General features: G+C 37.2%; 1 protein-coding gene across 1 annotated transcript in view; it reads left to right on the forward strand.

Annotated features, from left to right (window-relative positions):
• LOC119823247 (solute carrier family 5 member 4-like) overlaps nt 1–14880 on the forward strand; it is a 37668-nt gene extending 22788 nt beyond the window's left edge. Inside the window, 8 exon segments of the mRNA XM_038343144.2 lie at nt 932–1152; nt 3056–3191; nt 4667–4774; nt 7016–7166; nt 8124–8292; nt 9229–9444; nt 12144–12246; nt 14666–14880. Of these exon segments, the coding sequence (XP_038199072.2) occupies nt 932–1152; nt 3056–3191; nt 4667–4774; nt 7016–7166; nt 8124–8292; nt 9229–9444; nt 12144–12246; nt 14666–14880 (1319 nt within the window).
• Nucleotides 14881–20415: the final 5535 nt, after the last annotated feature.

Here is a 20415-nt window from a genome sequence, read left to right on the forward strand (position 1 = left end):
CTTAGGAGGGTGGACTATAACAGGCAGCGGGCCAAATCCCTGCTGTGGCTTTGTGTGTGTGTGTGTGGGGGGGGTTTAGGGTGGGAATAAGAGTAATAGAAATGAAATAAGGACACACTGTGTTGCCTCAAAATTGTTAATAAAGTCCCTAACCTATACCTGATTCCTGGAGTTAATCCTCCTTTTTCTCTTGTTGAAAATAGATTCTTTTTTCATATAATATATTCTGATTACAGTTGCCCTTTCCCCTACTTCTCTCAGTTACTCCACACTTCCCCTCCTATCCAGATCCATTCTCTTTCTGCCTCCTGTTAGAAAACATAAAGAAATCTAAGGAATAGTAATATAACGATACAAAAGCAAACAAACAAGAAAAGGAAAAAACGAACAGAAGGAAAAGAGCAAAAGAAACGTGTATAGATACAGAGACACACATTCATACACACACACACACACACACACACACACACACACGAATCTCATAAAAATAGAAAAGTAGAAGCCATAATACATATATAAATGACCTGTAAGATACCAAGAAAAAAAAATCCTGATACAACATGGGAAGAAGAATCTCAAAAGATGCTGCTGAATTTGTTATACTTTCCCCAACTATCCATGCCCACTGAAGGGCAAATGCTTCTAATGCTACCTTAATTGAGCTGTCAGATTTATTTTTGCTTGTGAATTCGTTATAATAAAATGAATTCACTAAGTAAAAAGAAACAGTGTTAAAGAATTATTTGATTTGAGTATGCTGTGAACGTCAATATTCTATCATGGGCAATCCCAAAGGAGAAACAATAAAGGCGTGCATGGGTCATTGGGGAAGATACTGAAGACGTGACCATGCTAACAGGCAGAACCCAAGAACTTCTCTGCAATGAACGTGAACTGTTTGAAATTCTCATTTTATCTGATGCCTTTTTAGCATTTACTGAAGTCGGAGGCTATGAGAGCTTCACAGAGAAGTACATGAACGCCATCCCCTCTGTAGTCGAGGGGGACAACCTGACGATCAGCCCCGAGTGCTACACTCCTCAGCCGGACTCCTTCCACATCTTCCGAGATCCTATCACTGGAGACATTCCATGGCCGGGCCTGATATTTGGAATGAGCATTTTAGCTATATGGTACTGGTGTGCAGACCAGGTGAGCATGTATGTTTGCACGTGTAACTGTGTTTATGTTTATTTTTGTCTCATGTAAAAGCATCTAGCTTCTATTTTGTACACATAAATAGTATTTAAAGTGTCAGACACTTCTATATGTCTTGTCTTCTAGAAAATAAATGTTTTGGTCCCTCTTCCCTACATTATGTCTCCCTCCTCTGAGAGAGGAGTGCATTTAGCTCTCTCACTTAGATGGCTTAGTATTTATTTCTATTCCTAAATCATTGTATTTAGTATACTCTGTGACACATCAGAATTGTTGTAATTTCTGAAGAAATAGATACTCTCCAAATACATACTGACACACTGAAATCAGAATTTTGTCTTTAACTTTCTTGGAAGTTGGAATTGATTCAAATGCTTATTATCTCTCTCTCTTGAGACTTTTTACTTTCAGAACTTTTTTTTTTGGTTGAGAATTCAACTTTCCTTTTTTAGTTATCATACAGCCCCATCTCCTGTTGTCCCAACACCCCCTCTCTCTTACATACACATTTATATGCTCGATATATATATATATATATGTATATATATGTATATATATATATGTGCTGTTTAAAGTTGTTCAAGTCCTTTATAGAGTCTAGATACCAGTTTTCTGTCAGATGTGTAGCTGGTAGAGATTTTTCCAGTTTTGTAGATTGTCCCTTTACTCTAGCTATGATGTCCTTTGCTATACAGAACTTATCAGTTTCATGAGGTCCCTTTAAATTAAATATGGGTCTTATGCCTGCACTATCAGGATTCTGTTCAGGAAGTCTTTTATGTGCCAGTGAGTGCAAGCATATTCTTTACTTCCCTCTCTATTGGGTTCAGGATAGCGGGTTCCATATTGAAGTCTCCGATCCATTTGAAGTTGAGGTTTGTGCAGGGTGAGAGATAAAAACCGAATTTTGCTTTTCTATATGTAACTATCCCCTTTGTTAAAGATGCTGTCTTCCCTCCAATGTATATTGTTGGCTTCTTTGTAAAAAAAAAAAAATCACATGGATGTGTGAGTGTGGGTCTCTAAATGGGCTCTCAATTCTCTCCCATTGGTCATGACCTTGTCTTCATGCCAATCCCATGCTGTTTTCGTTACTACAGCACTGGGATAGCTTGAAATCAAAACAAAACCTTTTAGCAGCGTTTCCTTTTTCAGGGTTGTTTTTATTTTTGTTCTAGTCTCATATTAAGTTTAAGAGTTTTTTCAATTTCCATGAAGAATTATTTTGTAATTTGAGTAAGAATTTCATTGGGCATATAAGATGGACATTTTTCACAACATTAATCTTATCAATCCATGAGCACAGGATGTTTTTCCAACATCTGATATAATTTTCAATTTTTTTTTTAGTATCTTAACATTTTCATTGTAAGGCCTTTTACTTCATTAGATTTATTCCAAGATTTTTTAAAAATAATTTTGAATGATATTGTTTCATTTATTTCCTTCTTGGTATATTTATCATTTATATATAGAAAGGCTACAGATTTTTGTTGTTAATTTTGTATCCTGCTATTGTGCTGAATGTATTTATTATGCTACTTTTGTCCATTTTATACATATATAATATACATATGTGTATATACATACATATATACATATATATATATATATATATATATATATATATATATATATATATATATATATATATATAGTGCCCTCTTCTGACTTGTAGGCACACATGCAGGCAGTACACTGTAAATATAATTAAAAAACAAATCTTTAAAAAGAAAATCAGGATAAAGACAAGGATGTCAACTCTTCTAACCCCTGTTCATCTTGCCACTGCCAACAATATGATTTTTCATTATAAATTTAAACTTGAAAATATATTCTCAGCCTCTTTGAAGTCATTATTGGATTGTTGCACTAGTATGTTCTGTTTTCCTGGCAGGTCATTGTGCAGCGCTGCTTATGTGGTAAGAACATGTCCCATGTGAAGGCTGCCTGCATCCTCTGTGATTACCTGAAGCTGCTGCCCATGTTCCTCATGGTGATGCCAGGGATGATCAGCCGGATTCTGTACACAGGCAAGCCATGGATGCATGCATCCTCTTCTCCTACACTTGATGTCTGTGGTTTTCAAGATAAGAGCAACTTTGATGGGTTAGAATGAGAGATGGAGGGAGGCACTTCTGAAAGAAGGGTCAGAGGAAGAACACTGGCAACTTAGGCCCTCTTCTGTATCGCATACATTCTACCTGTCTCTTTGTAGACATTTGAAGCACTGTGTCTTAGTTAGGGTTTTATTGCTATGAAGAGACACCATAACCACAGCAACTCTTATAAAGTAAAACATTTAATGGGGGCTGGTTTACAGATTTAGAGGTCTATTAGTCTATTGCTGTCATAGTGGGAAGCATGGCAGCATCCAGGCAGACATGGTGCTGGAGGGATAGCTGAAAGTACTATATCCAGACTGACAGGCAGTAGGAAGAGAGAGTGATAATGGGCCTGGCTTGGGTTTCTAAAATCCCAAGCCCCACCCCAGTGACACACTTCCTCCAAAGGCCACACCTCCCATTAGTACCACTCTCTGTGAGCCTGAGAGGACCATTTTCACTCAAACCACCTCACTGTGAATCCTGTTCATATGAGTGGATTTAATATAAGATAATGGAGAAGTGCACTGGGTGATGAGGTGGAACTGAGCTAGGATGAGTTAGCTAAGCTGTTGTGGTTGTATGTGGCAATGTGTTTAACCAAGAAGGTCTCAGAGGTGCACACTCACACCTTGGTCCCTCTGAGGCAACCACCAAATTAAATTCCTTTTCAATGTTTGGAATCATGTTGTTTGGCAAAAACTAATTTCTAAGTACTAATATCTTATACACATAGACACACATACCCATACAGCTGTGTTCATACAACATGAAATGAAATACTGCATACATGAATACAGTTTCTTGGTGAACAAGAATTACAAGTGAACAAAAATAATATTTGAAAAGTCAGTGTGTTAAAGTATTATTGGTTTAGGTGGTCCTTTATCAGTTTTTAAACAACCATTATAATATGCCCCTAGTAAAAATTTCATCAAGGTATTGTGCACACACATCTCAAAGTGGCAAATGCCATTACCTACTGAATTGTCACCCAGTTGATCCTCATGGGTAGCACTATAGGTGCTTAGAACTAGGTAAGCCTGATGGGTAATAGCTTCCTGAGGGGATGAGGTGTTGTTTATATTTGGAATTCACTGCTTTTTTGAAAATTGAGTCTCCTGCCTCTTATCTAAGGATAGGATCATCTCCCTTGTCTGTCCTAATGCTAGACCACATCCCTACCCCACAGGTCAGTGCCAGGGAAGCTCCCAGTATGAGACACTATGGGAAGTTCTGTGCTGAGCAAGGAGTAATGAGACCCATGGTATCAAATTCAAAGTTTAGTATCCAATTTTTAGGTGATTATAGCTTCTCCTATCTATGATCTTGCCTCTTACCTCTGTCCTGTTTGCAGACTGTACTGAATTGAGTCCTGCTTACCGAACTGTGTTTCTCCTCAGATAAGGTGGCCTGCGTTGTACCTTCTGAGTGTGTGAAACAGTGTGGCACTGAAGTTGGCTGTACCAATTACGCCTACCCTATGCTGGTGCTGGAACTGATGCCTAATGGTTAGTAAATATCAAACCTCATGAAACTAAAACATTTGTGTCCCACAAATGACATAACCAAATGAAGAAGTATTCCATAGAATGGGAGGGGATCCTTACCAACTATACATCTGGTGGGGATCAATGCATTTCTCAACCTGAGAAGTTTCTTTTTTCAGTAGAAGCTAATTAGAATAGACTACAGAATGCATAGTGCTAAGCAGAGCAAATGGACCATTGCACCTCCTAATACTCAGGGATCATTATAGAAGAATGGGAAGACAGAATGTAATAGATAGGGGTAGAAAATGGCTGCAAGAAAACCGTAGGGCAGTTACATATATGAGCTCAAGGCAGTTGCATTGGCATACACAAGATCTGCAAAGTCCCAAGCCAGACAAATCCCAGCATGGCTACAGGAGTCAAGCATGAAAACTCACAGCTGTGAGCAACTGGCAATTTTTAGTTCTTGGGAGAGGAAGAAATAGCCTCTTGTAAGCTAAGCATGTTCCTATGGAAGACCATACATCCAAGCATGTTTGGATAGTGCAATTTGGTCTTGATATTTTTGCTTTGGGGTTTTTTAGACACAAGTTGGGTAAGTAGAAAAAGGGAGGGGGCAAATCTGGAAAGGGATAGAAGTAAATATGGTAAAAACTCATTGTGGACAGTATCAAAGAATGGGTAAAATTTTAAAGAGAATTCTCAGACTGAGAGTTTGCAAAATTCAGGACTTTATTTTTAGCAAAAACAATTTGAATTTTAAAAGTGTAGTTTCAACTGTATACTTCTTTTTAAGAAACTAATTCAGTGTCAAAAGACATACTAAGCTGAAGGTGAGCAAGGAACCTCAAGAAATGTTTGCATTATAAATCTAGATATTTATATTTTAAGCTAACTTTAAATCATAGAAATGATGTGGAATGTCCTTCTGTTTATGTGTTGCTTTTATTGGTAGATGGATAAAGCCATTTTGGCCAATGGCTTAGCAGAGTAAAGCCAGGCACGAAATTCAAACAGAGGTATATAAAAAAGTAGGCACAGTCAAGCAGATGCTATTTAGCCACTGAGGAAACAAGACATGTAGAAAATGAGGTTACACCATGGCTATATAACAATACATGGCTAATAGAAACGGGCTAATTTCAGATGTAAGAGCTAGCTAGAAACATGCCTGAATCACCGGCCAAGCAGTCTTGTAATTTATATAGTTTCTGTGCGGTTATGTGGGTCTGAATGGCCGGGAAACAAAAGCACAGTCTCCATCTACAAATGGCACCCAACTTTTGAAGCATAAATCCACAAAAGAGTCATTTGCCTGGTGGAAGTTTCTGTCCCATCTGGTCCTGCAACTGTTCAATCCCAAAGAAATACACAGAGGTTCATATTAATTATAAACTGTTTAGCCAATTAGCTCAGGCTTATTATTAACTAGCTCTTACAACTTAACCTATAATTCTTACCTATGTTTAGCCACATGACTTGGTACCTTTTCACAATGCAGTACTCCTATCTTGCCTCCTCTGCGTCTGGACTGTAGACTGAGCTTTTCCTCTTCCTAGAATTCTCCTAGTCTGGTCATCCCACCCAAACTTCCTGCCTGAAAATTGGCTCATCAATGTTTTATTAAACCAATACAAGTGACAAATCTTTACAGGGTACAAGAGCATTTTCCCACAGCATAGAAACTAGCTACATGATAACTGTGTTTTAAAAATTAAATTCTTAGATTAAAAGTCAAGAATTTTACTACTACATTGTTTTTCTATATTCAAATATGGTTAGTTTGATTAAACCTTGTTATAAATATTTTGTAATGATGTATTAACTTTGTAAGAATAATCATTGTATCCAACACATTGTTGAACCTTTACTGTGTTGCAAATAACTTTCTAAACCTTTTGTGTGCTTTAAGTGATTAAATCTCCAAGAACCTTTAAAAATTAAGTGATGAGCCGGGCGGTGGTGGCGCACGCCTTTAATCCCAGCACTCGGGAGGCAGAGACATGTGGATCTCTGAGTTCGAGGCCAGCCTGGTCTACAAGAGCTAGTTCCAGGACAGGCTCTAGAAACTACAGGGAAACCCTGTCTCGAAAATAAATAAATAAATAAATAAATAAATAATTAAGTGATGATGTACATTGATAATTACATGATAACTCTGTGAGTAACAGTTTTGTCTTTCCATGGCTCTTTGATGTAGCAAACCACTCATAAGCCATGACATCCTGTCTAACCAGGCTTCACCCCTCCTAACCCCAGGACTTCGAGGCCTGATGCTGTCTGTTATGTTGGCTTCTCTCATGAGCTCCCTGACCTCCATCTTCAACAGCGCCAGCACCCTCTTCACCATGGACCTCTACACCAAGATGAGGAAGAAGGCGTCGGAGAGAGAGCTCCTGATAGCCGGACGGTGAGGGAACCTGGTCTCTGCCTAGGACTCCTCTGAGGGTGGATGCAGACAGGAACTACACACCCTGCATTTCTGTATTCAGTGAAACTGAAAATGTAGCTCTACAATGGGGAAGGAATCATCAGGGAATGTTCAATTCAACCTTCCTCTTTACAGACACAAAAATTTTAGCCATACTTACTTATTCCTTTGTTGTTCTTACACCACATCTTCATAAAATTCCATCCATGTTTAATGGAATATACTTTACACTGTGATTCTGATAGCTAACTGTTTTCCTTTAGCAGTTTCTGTGCGTTCCACTCGTGTTTATCAGCAATTTTGGTTTGTGGGTTTTTATATTTGTTGTGTTGTTACATTATTTTGGTATTAGAGTAATCCTAGCCCATACAAGGAGTTTGGAAGCATTCTTTCTGTTTCTATTTTGTTTAATAATTTAAGAAGTATTTTGTCAAAATAGTCTTTGAAAGTTTGGTAGAATTCTCATACTAATCCATCTGGAATTGAGCTTTTTTTTTAGTCAGAATATTATTTATCACTGTTTATAATTGTTCCAATACCTAGGATCAAGTTCTATCTACTCTGGATCTCTGACTGCATCAATCTTCCATCTTCCATCTTCTATACAATAATCAATGAACAGGATATGATATTGTTGCAAGGAGGGCCGCTTGTTCATCCTGGCTGCCCAGCTAGCTTAACCCCAAAATAACCACACAGAAACTGTATTAATTAAATCATTGCTTGTCCCATTAGCTCTAGTTTCTTATTGGATAATTCTCACATCTTAATTTAACCCATTTCTATTAATATTGGGCATGGTGTGGGTTCATGCAAGGTCAAGCAGTTTGACTTTGCTTGGAAAAACCAATGAAAGAGCAGAAGAATAACTCGGGAACAATGGAGGCAGGCATAATGCTTTTGTTTAATCTTTAAATCGCTGTGGTTTTCAAACAGGCTCTTTGCCATTGTTCTGATCGTCATCAGCATTCTGTGGGTCCCCTTGGTGCAGGCGTCACAAAACGGGCAGCTCTTCCACTATATGTCCTCATTTTCCAGCTACATTGGGCCTCCGATTGGTGCTGTCTTTATGCTCGCCATATTGTGTAAAAGAGTCAATGAACAGGTAAGGAAAAGTTTTCACAAATGAGGCAAAAATAACTTCTTCTGGGATAGGAAGATTTCTTTTACCCAGGTCTGGTGGTCCACATCTATAGCTCTAGAGTCTTAGTCAGGAGCTTGTGTCAGGAAGGCATCTTGAATTAAGGAGTGGGGAACACAGTGACACTCTATCTCAGAACCAATGCATTCTGTCCAGCCTATGTCTGTCACTTAAGGCCCATTTCAATTTCAGTTGTGGTAAACCATAATTTCTAATCCTCACAAAACTATGTCACCATACAGTGCCCATTCATATAAAAAATTCTTTACATTTCTCATAAATTATATACATTCATGGCAAAATGCTGGCAAAACACATTTTAGAGAGACTTCCAGGGTCTGGTTATGGCTTTACAATTTTAGTGTATTGATTTCAAGTAAATCATGCACATCTGTAATACAAAATCAACAGTAGTACCTACTGTTATTTAAGTGGAAACAGAAGACAAGCAAAATGTTTAAAACAGAAAAAATTACCATACTACAAGAAACTCAAATATGTTAAATGAATTCTATAAATGATTGGTTCTTGTAGGTGATGTGGGAGATCCTTCTGTGTATATGTTGCTTTTATTGGTTGATGAATAAAGCTATTTTGGCCAACATCTAGCACCCTCTTCTGGCCTCAGCAGGTACTTCATACTTATGGTGCACCTACAAATAAGCAGGCACACACACATATACATAAATCAAAACAAATATTTTTTAAAGTGCTCTAATACCTGCAAAACAAGAACCATACCACCCCACTAGTAAAGATGTATCTGCAACTTTCTTTGTTCTGAAGATCTCTCCTCATGGTTTGCCTCTTACTTTTCCTTAAAGAACAGGGAGAATGGTAACTGTGCTTACTTCAAGGATCTCGTATTTTATAAGCATTGATTTTATTCTTTTTTTTCAGGGTGCATTCTGGGGCCTAATGGTTGGATTTGTGATAGGCCTTATTCGTATGATCGCAGAGTTTGCATATGGAACAGGGAGTTGCTTAGCTCCCAGTAACTGTCCAGAGATTATCTGTGGAGTGCACTATATGTATTTTGCCATCATTGTGTTTTTTCTTACCATACTAGTCATCCTGGGAATCTCCTTCCTAACGAAACCAATTCCTGATGTTCATGTGAGTAATGAATGATAACTCCATGCTCATTTAAAAATAACATTTCTTCCCTTCCTAACACTGTTGGCTACTCTACAGGCTTAGTTTCCATTGTAACACTGGAACATTGTAACACTGGAGCTAGAATCCAGCTAAACAACAGTTTTGCATCTGGCATCTGGCATGCGAAACACCGGGAAATGGAGGCATGAGATCAGGGAAGCGAAACACCAGGAAATGGAGGCATGAGGTCAGGGAATGAACTGGGAATTCAATCTTCCTAATGGAGCTGGGGTGGGGGTGATAACTCTACACCACCGCTTCAGGATACCAAAGTGACTGCACTTGGTACTGCCTAAGAGACCACAAAACACCTGAGAGCCAAAGAGACACCTGAGCCAGGCCAACACAGGGGCAAACCAGATCTCATCCACAACGAGAACAGAGAGAAAATGCACACAGAAACAGGGACAAAAACAGGGAAAGTGTGATATCCATTTTCGTCATTCAGATTGACCAAAATTGTTCAGTGTTGGTAAGAAAGTGGAAAAAATTCTAATTTCTAAAATCTACAGTTATTGGTGAATATGTGAATTTTACGATTTCTAGGAGGGTACTTGTATCTGCCATTAAAAAATATTTTTCTATCTATGAGTTAATAATTCCACCTTTAGTAGTTTAAGTAGAAATATATGCACAAAATGAGTTTGTACGCAAATGTTTGTTTGCAAAAATTAATTTCTTTGCAAATGTTTCTAAGGAAAAATAGGTAAATTATTATAAAATTATAAAAATTATAAAAATAGATTTATATTAGTTAGAGAATAAATATACAATGAGGAAGTACTACTTTATATTTAAATGTTCTTAACATTATTGAATCAGGAAAAAACAATCAGAATACTAAATATTATACTACCCTATAATATCATTTTAAAAATAAAATAGACACCTTTAGAACAGGGACCACCAGTCTTTTAAAAATACATATGCTAATTATTTAGTCACATTGTTTCAGTTTATTGCTAGCATGTAATAATACAGCTATGTATTTTGTGTTTATCATTCATAATCTTTATTGTAGTACCCATTTGCATATATACTTGAGGAGTAGCCAGTTCAAGATGTCTAGTTTGGGAACTTGAAACATGTGGCAATTAAAAACAAAACAAAAAGCTTTATTAATGACATATTACCAGAATTCATTACTAAATACTTTTCATTTGGTAGCGGGAACTGAACAGAAGCACACAAGGAAACGCTATTCGCCCAAGGAAAATGTAAATATGAAGATATATGACAGTAGGAACAATTATAACTTAGCACTAATTTTTAAAGAACTCATCTCAAGGGTGAGTTGGTTCAAATATCTTGTGAACTTTCAACTTCTGAAGCAGGCTGATTGGTATCAAGAGCTATTTCACAGACAGGAGCACTGTTGCAAATTCACCTACCAAAGCAGGTAATGAAACACTCCAGGCAGCGCAGGAAGACTGGAATGAAGCCAATGCGAGTTAGGGTTCAAGGACTCTGAAGAAGGAAGGTTAACAAACCTAGTGGATTAATATGAGAAATGATATTTTAAGTGTTTATATTATATGGTAAGGGAACCTTACAGATAACATAAAAGCATCCAGCGTTTATATGTACCCAGAACAAACAAGAAAGCTAAATTCTCACAAACTGGTTGAAGAAAATCATGGACCAATCCGCATAGGTTTGACAACATTGTCATTATAAATTGAAAAATGTATCGATATTCAAAACAATTTCATCAAAATGACCCAAAATTCGTATTTATTCACTATGTCTAATCCCGTTACTTGCATCTGTGGCCAGAAATGGTATTACATATGTTACTTCCTTTAAGTTTGAAAAAAATCACACTTGACACAGTGTTTCGCTGTTTAGCCCTCACTAGCTTAGAATATGCTATGAAGATCAGGCTAATCTTGAATTTACAAAATCATCCTGCCTTTCTCGCCCTAGTGCTGGCATTAATCAACAAACAGATCAAGCTTGAAAATCTGAAATGATAGCAACTAAAATGAAAACAGATTTACTTCTAGAATAGCAGCTGGTAGAAATTTGCATGTGTGTCAGGAAAGGCACACGGAACGGTGGAAATTAAGGACAGCTCACAGATGCCATCTAAGTACAATGGGTCCAGAAACGGAACCAAATAAAATACTTGTTTGTGTATTTTTGAGGCAGGGTTTCTCTAATAGCTCTGGCTATCTTAGAACTCACTATGCAGAGTGTGCTGACCTCAAACTCACAGGAATCCACTTGCTTCTGCCTTCCAGTTGCTGGAATTAAAGGCATGAACTTCTATACCTGACCAATAAGATATTTAAAGAATAAAAGTAAGTATTAGAGCAAATGAAAGCAACTATGAGGTAGCACTAAAAATACAGGCGAGGACAGTGGAGGCAGCCGAAGTCCTGCGCGGCTAAGTCCAAGCCTTTCTTGACATCCCAAATTCAGAGGTAGGAGTCTAAGAAGACTTCTTGGAATTGTAGACAAATCCTAGAATTAAAAACAGAAATAATTCAAAATAGTTGGTGTGTTTCAGTGAGAGAGTCTGTGGGACTCCTTTCCTTTTTAACCTGTACTGTCCTGGAGCAGCTAGTTTTTTATAGTGTACATTAAACAAGATATCACTGAATCATTGTAATCTTTTCCCAACATTAATGAACGTGTGTGTTGCCTCTGGTTAGCTGTACCGCCTGTGCTGGAGCCTTTGGAACAACACAGAAGAGCGTATTGACTTAGACGCAGAGGAGGAAAGTCACGAAGAAGTTGGTAGTGCTCTTGAAGAAGGTAATCTCTGGCTTACGTTTGTTTTAGTGTAAGAACACTGTACGGTTTGGCCGTGTGGGCTTTTATGGGTTATGTTTGTTTTTAATCTCTCTAAATTCAGCTTCTGAGATTTAAATGTATATGTGTAAAACTAAAAAATTTAAAAAAAAACATGCCCTCAATATTTAGTGCTACTGATTATTAAAAGTGAGATCCATTTCTTCATCTCCAGCCCATCTACCCATCATCCATCCTCTATCCATGAAACTGAGTGCCAGCTGCCACCAATAATTAGTTGCAGACCGCCTTGTCTTTAACTGCATATTGTGCTCAACAAATCAGTCTCGACTGATCAAGCCTGAGTGTCTGACACAGCCTCCTTTCCACCCTTATTCCTCACTGTTCTTCCCAATACATCTTTTATTCCAGGCAGGCAGATTCCTTCATAAGTCCTAATTAAGACCAATCTAGTCTATTATTTTTAATCAATGAACTAGCTTTCAGGTTCCTTTCTCTTCCTCATTATTGTTCTGTCTTATTTCATGACCTTTTATCATTTGCTTATCCTTCCATTTGTAGTACTTAGAGTTCCTTTACTTGATATAGTCTGAACTTAGGTTGGGTGTGGGTCGGGAATTGATTATCAGCTTCCTAATTACAGCCTCTTTTAATAACGAAGCTCATTATTTTCACCGCCCTCCACCTACTTCCATTGCATCTCATCGGTTTGCTTCGTATCTGTGTCATTACCATTTATTTATTTCTGTTTTGCCTCACTTTTATTATAATTTTTCATAGATTTCTTTTTAGAAGCATGTTTCAAATTTTTCCAATTCTACTATGAAGAGCATTGCACAAAACTTTTTGTATGTGACCCACTATACCGTTTGAAGATTTGAAGAAGCTTGACTGTTGGATCGAAGGGCGAGTGCCTGTATAACTTTGCTGTATTCTCCAAATTTCCATAATTGGGAGTTAAAGTTTCTGTAACATATTACTATAAATACCATATATAGTAATAATTTATTTATACCATATATATGTAGATAGTAATAATCCTATATAATAATGAATTACTATATATGGCTATATACTTTATATATAGTAATAATTCCTGTTTATTGTATCAAACAATTAAATTTTCTGTATTATATTACTATATGTTATATAGTAATAATTTATATATATATATTATATATAGTAATAATTCCTATTTCCACACAGACTTTCTAACACAAATACTACAAAAACCTTATATGTTTATTAATGATGGATAAGAACTAGTTTTTTGAAATACTTTAAATACTTTTTTGTTGTGTGACCCTTTTACAATATATTTTTAAGCTTTTTATTGATTCTTTGTGAATTTCACATCATACACCCATATCCCACTCATCTCTCCACCCCTCCATATCTACTCTCCATCCCTGCAACCTCGCCCCCTTAAGAAAACAAACAAACAAACAAACATCTTGATGGGGAAGCTGTGGTGTGTCACACAGTAGACGCTTTTGCCGAAACAGCAAATGTTTGTTGCAGTTGGGAGTCCTCAGAACGTTCCCCCCCACACACCCCATGTTCACATGTCTATTGGTATGGGCATTTTTCTAGTCTTGTTTATGCAGCCATTTCTAGGAGAGACTGTTCTAGAAGATTTCCTGGTACTCTGGTTCTCACAGTCCTTCCTGCCTCTTTAGGGATGCTCCCTGAGGCATAGATGCTGTGATGTAGATGTAGCCACTGGGGCTGAGGTCTTTATAATCTGCTGATCTCTGCATTGAGTCCAGTTGTGGATTCCGAGATGATCTCCATCTGCTGTAAAAAAGAGGTTCTTTGTTGAGGGGTGGCTATACTCATCTGTGGCTATAAAGAAAAGATTTAGAATATTGAAAGGAATTACGTTGCTCTAATGAAGAGGTGGTAGTAAATTCTTCTCCAGGGTCTAATGACACCACTATCACCGAGAGGTTTACAGTATCAGCCATGATTTCCTTCTTGTTAATGGGCCTTAAGTCCCATTGGCTATCAACTTGAGAATGGGAGGGCGTGGGAAGGGCTCTAGGGAGCCTAGCTGCAGCTGGAGGGACAAGGAGAAAGGAAAGTGGTGCAATTCTATTTTGATATAAATATTTTTAAAAAGAAAGAATCCAATGTACAATAACTAAAAATGTTCACAATTTCTCTCTTAAATAAATGTTATAATACTGAAATATCAAAAAAATATTGTGACGTGTCAAGGCCACTACCACTCTAATTTTAATTTCTTTTTACTTTGTTTATTAGATTCTCACCATGCAGGATTTTCTATTTTATATAGTCAGATTTAACCGTATTTTTCCATATATTTCCATGACACTAGTAAGTGGTTGTGACATAGCACCAACAGTGATTTCTGTTTCCTGTCTTAGTTGGTGATTTACTGGAGCTTTTCCTGTTCTAGATGATCCTGAGCAACCCCGTGGATGTCTCAAGAGGGCATGTAGCTTATTCTGTGGTTTGCAGAATACAGGGCCCAAGCTGAGCAAAGAGGAGGAAGAAGCCCTGAGGAAAAAGTTTACTGACACCTCTGAGAAGCCCTTGTGGAGAAATGTGGTGAATGTCAATGCCATCGTCCTCCTGACTGTGACCGTTTTTGTCCATGCCTATTTTGCCTGAACTCTGAATGAAGCAAAGAATAATTGTTAAATTTCCTTTTGTAAACATTGCTCTGTCACAGTTAGATGACCAGTTGAAAATGATAAGTTAGGTTACTATACAAATATCTTGTTTTTAGCAAGCCATTGTGTCAATTGGGTAAATATTCTTTGTCCCTCCATTTAGATATAACTGGAAATGAAAATTGTATATATCTAAGATATACACAGTGATTTGAAATGTGCACACACTTTGAAAAGATTGCCATGATCAGACTAACATATCCATCACTCTATTTGGTCATGCATATATATATATATTTGGTAACTTAAGAACTGCTCATCTAGTACATTTCAGTCACACTAGACCATTTTTATGCTGATCACATACAAGAATTCTTTTTGTATCTAAAAGTTTATTCCCTTTGATTATATCTCCCTATTTCTAAAGTTTACAACTTATAAAGTCTTAGACAGTCACTATTTGTGGTGGTTTGAATGAGACTGGCCTCCATAGGCTCGTAGATGTGGATGTTTAGCCACCAGAGAGTGGAACTATTTGAGAAGGATTAGAAGGATTAGGAGGTGTGGCCTTATTGGGGAAAATGTGTTACTGAGGGTGAACTTTGAGGTTTCAAAAGTTTATGCCAGGCCCATGTCTTAGTCTCTGCCTGCTGCCTGCTTGTCAGGATGTAAAGCTCTCAGCTACTGTTTCATTGTGTGCCTGTGTGCTTTTTATCATGGTGTAATGGATTAACCCTCTAAAACTATAAGCAAGCCCCCAATTAAATGTTTTCTTGTATAAGAGTTGCCTTGAACCAGGTGTCCCTATACAGTAATAGAATAGCAACTAAAACAATAGTCATTGGATAGTATGTAAGATGTAAATGAATTAGTGTCATGCGACTGCATAAACAAGTACGCTTTCTCCTATACACTTGAGTCAAGACAATTTCTCTTCAACAGTTGTTTCTGAGGAGTGAGCTTCCTTATGCATTACATCTGCACTTACAAATACTTGCTATACATTTGTACATTTGCCTTGTGTATATACCACCCCTGAGAAAAAGAATTTGAATAATAAACTAAAAAAGAATTTTATAATAATGAACTAAATCTCTTGATTTTGTCTTTAATAGAAATCTCTAACCTCTCTCTCTCTCTCTCTCACACACACACACACACACACACACACACACACACATACACAAACACACACAGATCACACACACTTACACACACATACACACATACACACATACACACACACCCCTCCTGGGGAGGTTATGTGGCTCAAATATATTCACACAATCTGATACTGGGCAGTGCTTGTTCATAAATAATTATTTCCAATGTTCCACATTGGTACTTTTATACAAACATCATGGTCATCCTTAATTGCCTATGTTCTAGTATTTTAGTCTAACAAAGACATGGAGACTGAATTATTTATATTGTGCTCTTGTGATGTGGGAGGGTCTTCTGTTTGAGTTGATTTCATTGGTTAATAAAGAAACTGCTGGCTCATTTAATGGGCCAGCCCTTAGTTGGGTGGAGTAGACAGAACAGGAAGAAGGAAGTGAGGTAGATGGCTCAGTCAGATGCCACGCCTCTCCTAAGTGAGTCAGACTGCTGTGCCTCTCCTCAGGGAGACAGACACGATGAAGCTCCGGCCCAAGATGGACATACACTAGAATCTTGCCGGTAAGGTACCACTTCGTGGTACTACACAGATTATTACATATGGGTTAATCAAGATGTGAGTAAGAGGCTAAAACTAATGGGCCAGGCAGTGTTTAAATAAATACAGTTTATGTGTTGTTATTTCGGGGCATAAGCTAGCCGGTGGCCAGGAGCCGGGCGGGATGAAAAGCAGGCCTGCCCACAGCTCATCACTACACTCTTGTAAAGAAAGTCTGTGAAATATGAAATTAGGACTTGATATTTTTCTTCAAGAGAGAGAAAGAGAATATTTATTTTCCTCCTTTCATGCCTATAAATTTCTCCTGGCTGAAATCTATTTTGCAACGTGAAGCCATTAAAAAAGAATTGCTTTTAAATGCATTATTTATATATGCATATATATACACACACACGCGCGCGTGTGTGTGTGTGTGTGTGTGTGTTCTACATGCTCTAAGTGACTACAGATGCCAGCTCAGATCATAATACCTAGAAAAATTATTAATTACAATTGATGCAGAAATAAAAACGCTTGCACACACACTCATGCTGTATTTTTTTAAACCAATGACAAATTAAGTTAACTGTGAAGTTTTTTTTCTTAAGCACATTACTGGAGTGCTGACTCAGGGTTCCACTAGCTCTTCCTATGGCTCCTTTCAGCCCTTTCTTCTTCCCATGTCCATTCTTTTGTGACTCCATAGATCCTTTCTCTGCACAGGACCCATAACTGACACACTAAGCTGGGACTCAGGTAGGAGACTTGTACCCCCTTTTGTGTTGGCAGAGGCTGCTCATTTGTTTCCTGGCCACCCAGACCTGAAATATCACACAGAGACTGTATTATTACAACACTTCTTGACCTATTAGCTCACACTTCTTATTGGCTAGTTCTTATAGCTTAAATTAACCCATTTCTATTAATCTGTGTATTGCCACATGATTGTAGCCTACCAGTAAGGTTCTGTCCAAAGTCCAGCATCTGTCTCCTGCAGCAACTACATGGTTTTTCCTTGACTCTGCCTACTCTCTCCTCCTCTATCTGCTTGGAATTCCTGCCTTGTCCTATTCTGCACTGCATATAGGCCCCAAACAGATTCTTTATTAACCAATGGTATTCACAGCATACAGAGGGAAATCCCACATCACCTCCCCTTTTCTGTCTAAATAAAAGGAAGTTTTTAACTTTAACATAGTAAAATTACATATAACAAAACAGTTATCAAGCAAGAATTATAGTTTTAATATTTAGTCTGTTTACTTTTGACAAACTAAGGAAAATACTCTATCATCTATTCTATATTTGTGAGTCTAAAGTTTTATATTTAATCTATCTTTTATAATTATAACTATCTTTCTTCAACTCCAACAAAGACTCCAAAAGGATATACTGTTACCCAAGTTAACAGGAAGTGTATTGTAAGCAACTTCAAAATCTCTAGAATTGACAGAGACATCTGACTGGTTGGACAGTCACCCAAAGTTCTTCTGTAACATTGGGGCATCCATCTTCAGCCCAAAGGCCCATAGTATCTGGCAGATTTTCCCATGAAGCAGGAAATTTTAAAGACAGTCCTACCTGTATTGGCAGTTTGTCATTCACTTTCTTCTATGTCCTGCAGAATTTCTGGAAGACTCTTTCATGAAGCAAGAACCCTGAAGGACTGTTCCACCTTCTTTAGGCAAGTTCAACAGTCATTTTTCTATGGGTTCTGCGTGTCCAGTTCATGCAACATAACATCAAGCAGTTTAGGCAAGAACAGTTTTTTATCCCCAAATGGCTAACAAACTCCATAAGTAGCCTTTTCGGTGCTCATCTCCCTCTTGAAGTAATTAGTGCTGTCTGGAGCAGATGTGTCTCATTGTCATGAAAAGTCCTGAGTACTACTGTTAGTCTCTGAAAGGTTTGAAGATTATGTAACTGAACTATATCTCTATACATCTAGAAAACCTAACTAAAATGACTACAAGCTTGACTCTCACCACAGATGACTATCTATTAACCTGTATTTCTTAATTATATATTACATTTTTAAATGAGCTCCACAAACTCAATACTTTAATGAAGAGCAGAAATATACATATAACAAAATTGACCTTAAATTTGTATCAATAAACCAAGAGCCATCAATGCTCTAATATTCATCTCTATATCACTTCCCCATTTAAATGTAAAAAAAATTATAAATAATATTTGGGAATTTGGAAATAGTTCTCTCCAAACTTCTTTCTGCTTTATGTTGGGTGGAGTATTTTTGGGTGTTCATGGAGACTTTTTGGAAGTTCTTGGTCCATCAAACCACATTAGTCTGGAAGAAATTTATAGGTTCTCATCTTCTGTGGAAACAAAAACAGAACCTCTTTTCCAAAACAGCATATCCTTAGGCCTGAAATCAATGCAACAGAAATAAAAATTGCAAGAAATTAATTATATGAATAGTTTGTTCTTTAGCAGAGTTAATCAGAAGACAGATAGACTCAAATTAATAAAATTAGAGGTGAGAAGGGAGACATCACAACAGACACCAAGGAAATTCAGAGACTCTAAGGACACAGTTTAAAGCTCTATAGTCCACCTGACTGGAAAAACCTAAAAAAAAAGATGAATTTCTTGATATATACAACCTCTGTAAGTTAAATCAAGATGAAATAAATAAGCTAACAGATGTATAGTCCCTAGGGAAATAATAATTTTTCAATCAAAAAAACTCAAAGCTAAAGGACTCAGCACAGAATTGTACCGGGGCTTCAAAGAAGAACTAATGCCAACACTCCTCAAATTATTCAGCAAAATAGAAACAGAAGGAGCATTTCCTAATTCTTATGAGACTACCATTACCATGATATCAATAGCATATATAAATAAAGAAAATTACAGGCCAATATACCTTATGAATATAGATACAACAATTCACAATAAAAATACTTGCAAACTGAATTTAAAGACACATCAAAAAGGTTATCTTCCATGAACAAATTGATTCCTTAAACAGATGTATGAACAGTTCCATACACCCAGTCAACAAATATAATCCACCACATAATAAACAGATTAAAAAACAAAGTTATATTATTGTTCAGAAAAAGCCTTTAACAAAGCCCAATATCCAATTATGATAAAAGTTTTTCAGAGACTAGGGATGCAAGGGACATACTTCAACATTTTAAAGACAACTGTAGCAGAAAGTTTCCCTCTCACCCATCAGTTCCCGAATAACCACTCAGAGGCTAATATTAATTATAAATATTTGGCCAATGGCTCAAGCTTCTTATTAGCTAGGTTTTACAGCTTAAATTAACCAATTTATATTAATCTACGTATTGCCACATGGCTTGTGGCTCTTACCAGTCTCTAGGCATATTGCTCCTTGGCCAGCTGGTTGGCATATCCCCAATTCCATCTTCTTTCTCCCTGTATCTCTGCTCCACCTGGCTCTACTCTGCCTGACTATTGGCCAAATCAGCTTCTTAATTAACCAATGGTAATAAAACATATTTACAGCATACCACACAAGACAATGTACACTGACCCTCAAAGCTAACATCAATTTAAATAAAAAGAACCTCAAAGCATTTCCACTTAATGCAGGAACAAGACAAGTTTATTCTTACTATCCATACCTTGTTAATATAGCACTTGAAGTCTTAGCTAGAGCAACAAGACAAATGAAGAAAATCAAGGAAACAGGAAAGGAAGTCAAAGTATTCTTATTTTCAGATGGTATTGTTTTATACATAAAGGACCTTAAAGACTCCACCAGGAAATTCCTATCACTGATAAATACAATCAGGAAGGTACAAGATTCAAAATTAATATACAAAAGTCAATAGCTTCCCTATATACAAATGAGAAAATACTGAGAAAGAAATTGGG

The sequence above is a fragment of the Arvicola amphibius genome, chromosome 9 (assembly GCF_903992535.2).
Source record: "Arvicola amphibius chromosome 9, mArvAmp1.2, whole genome shotgun sequence".
NCBI lineage: Eukaryota > Metazoa > Chordata > Mammalia > Rodentia > Cricetidae > Arvicola > Arvicola amphibius.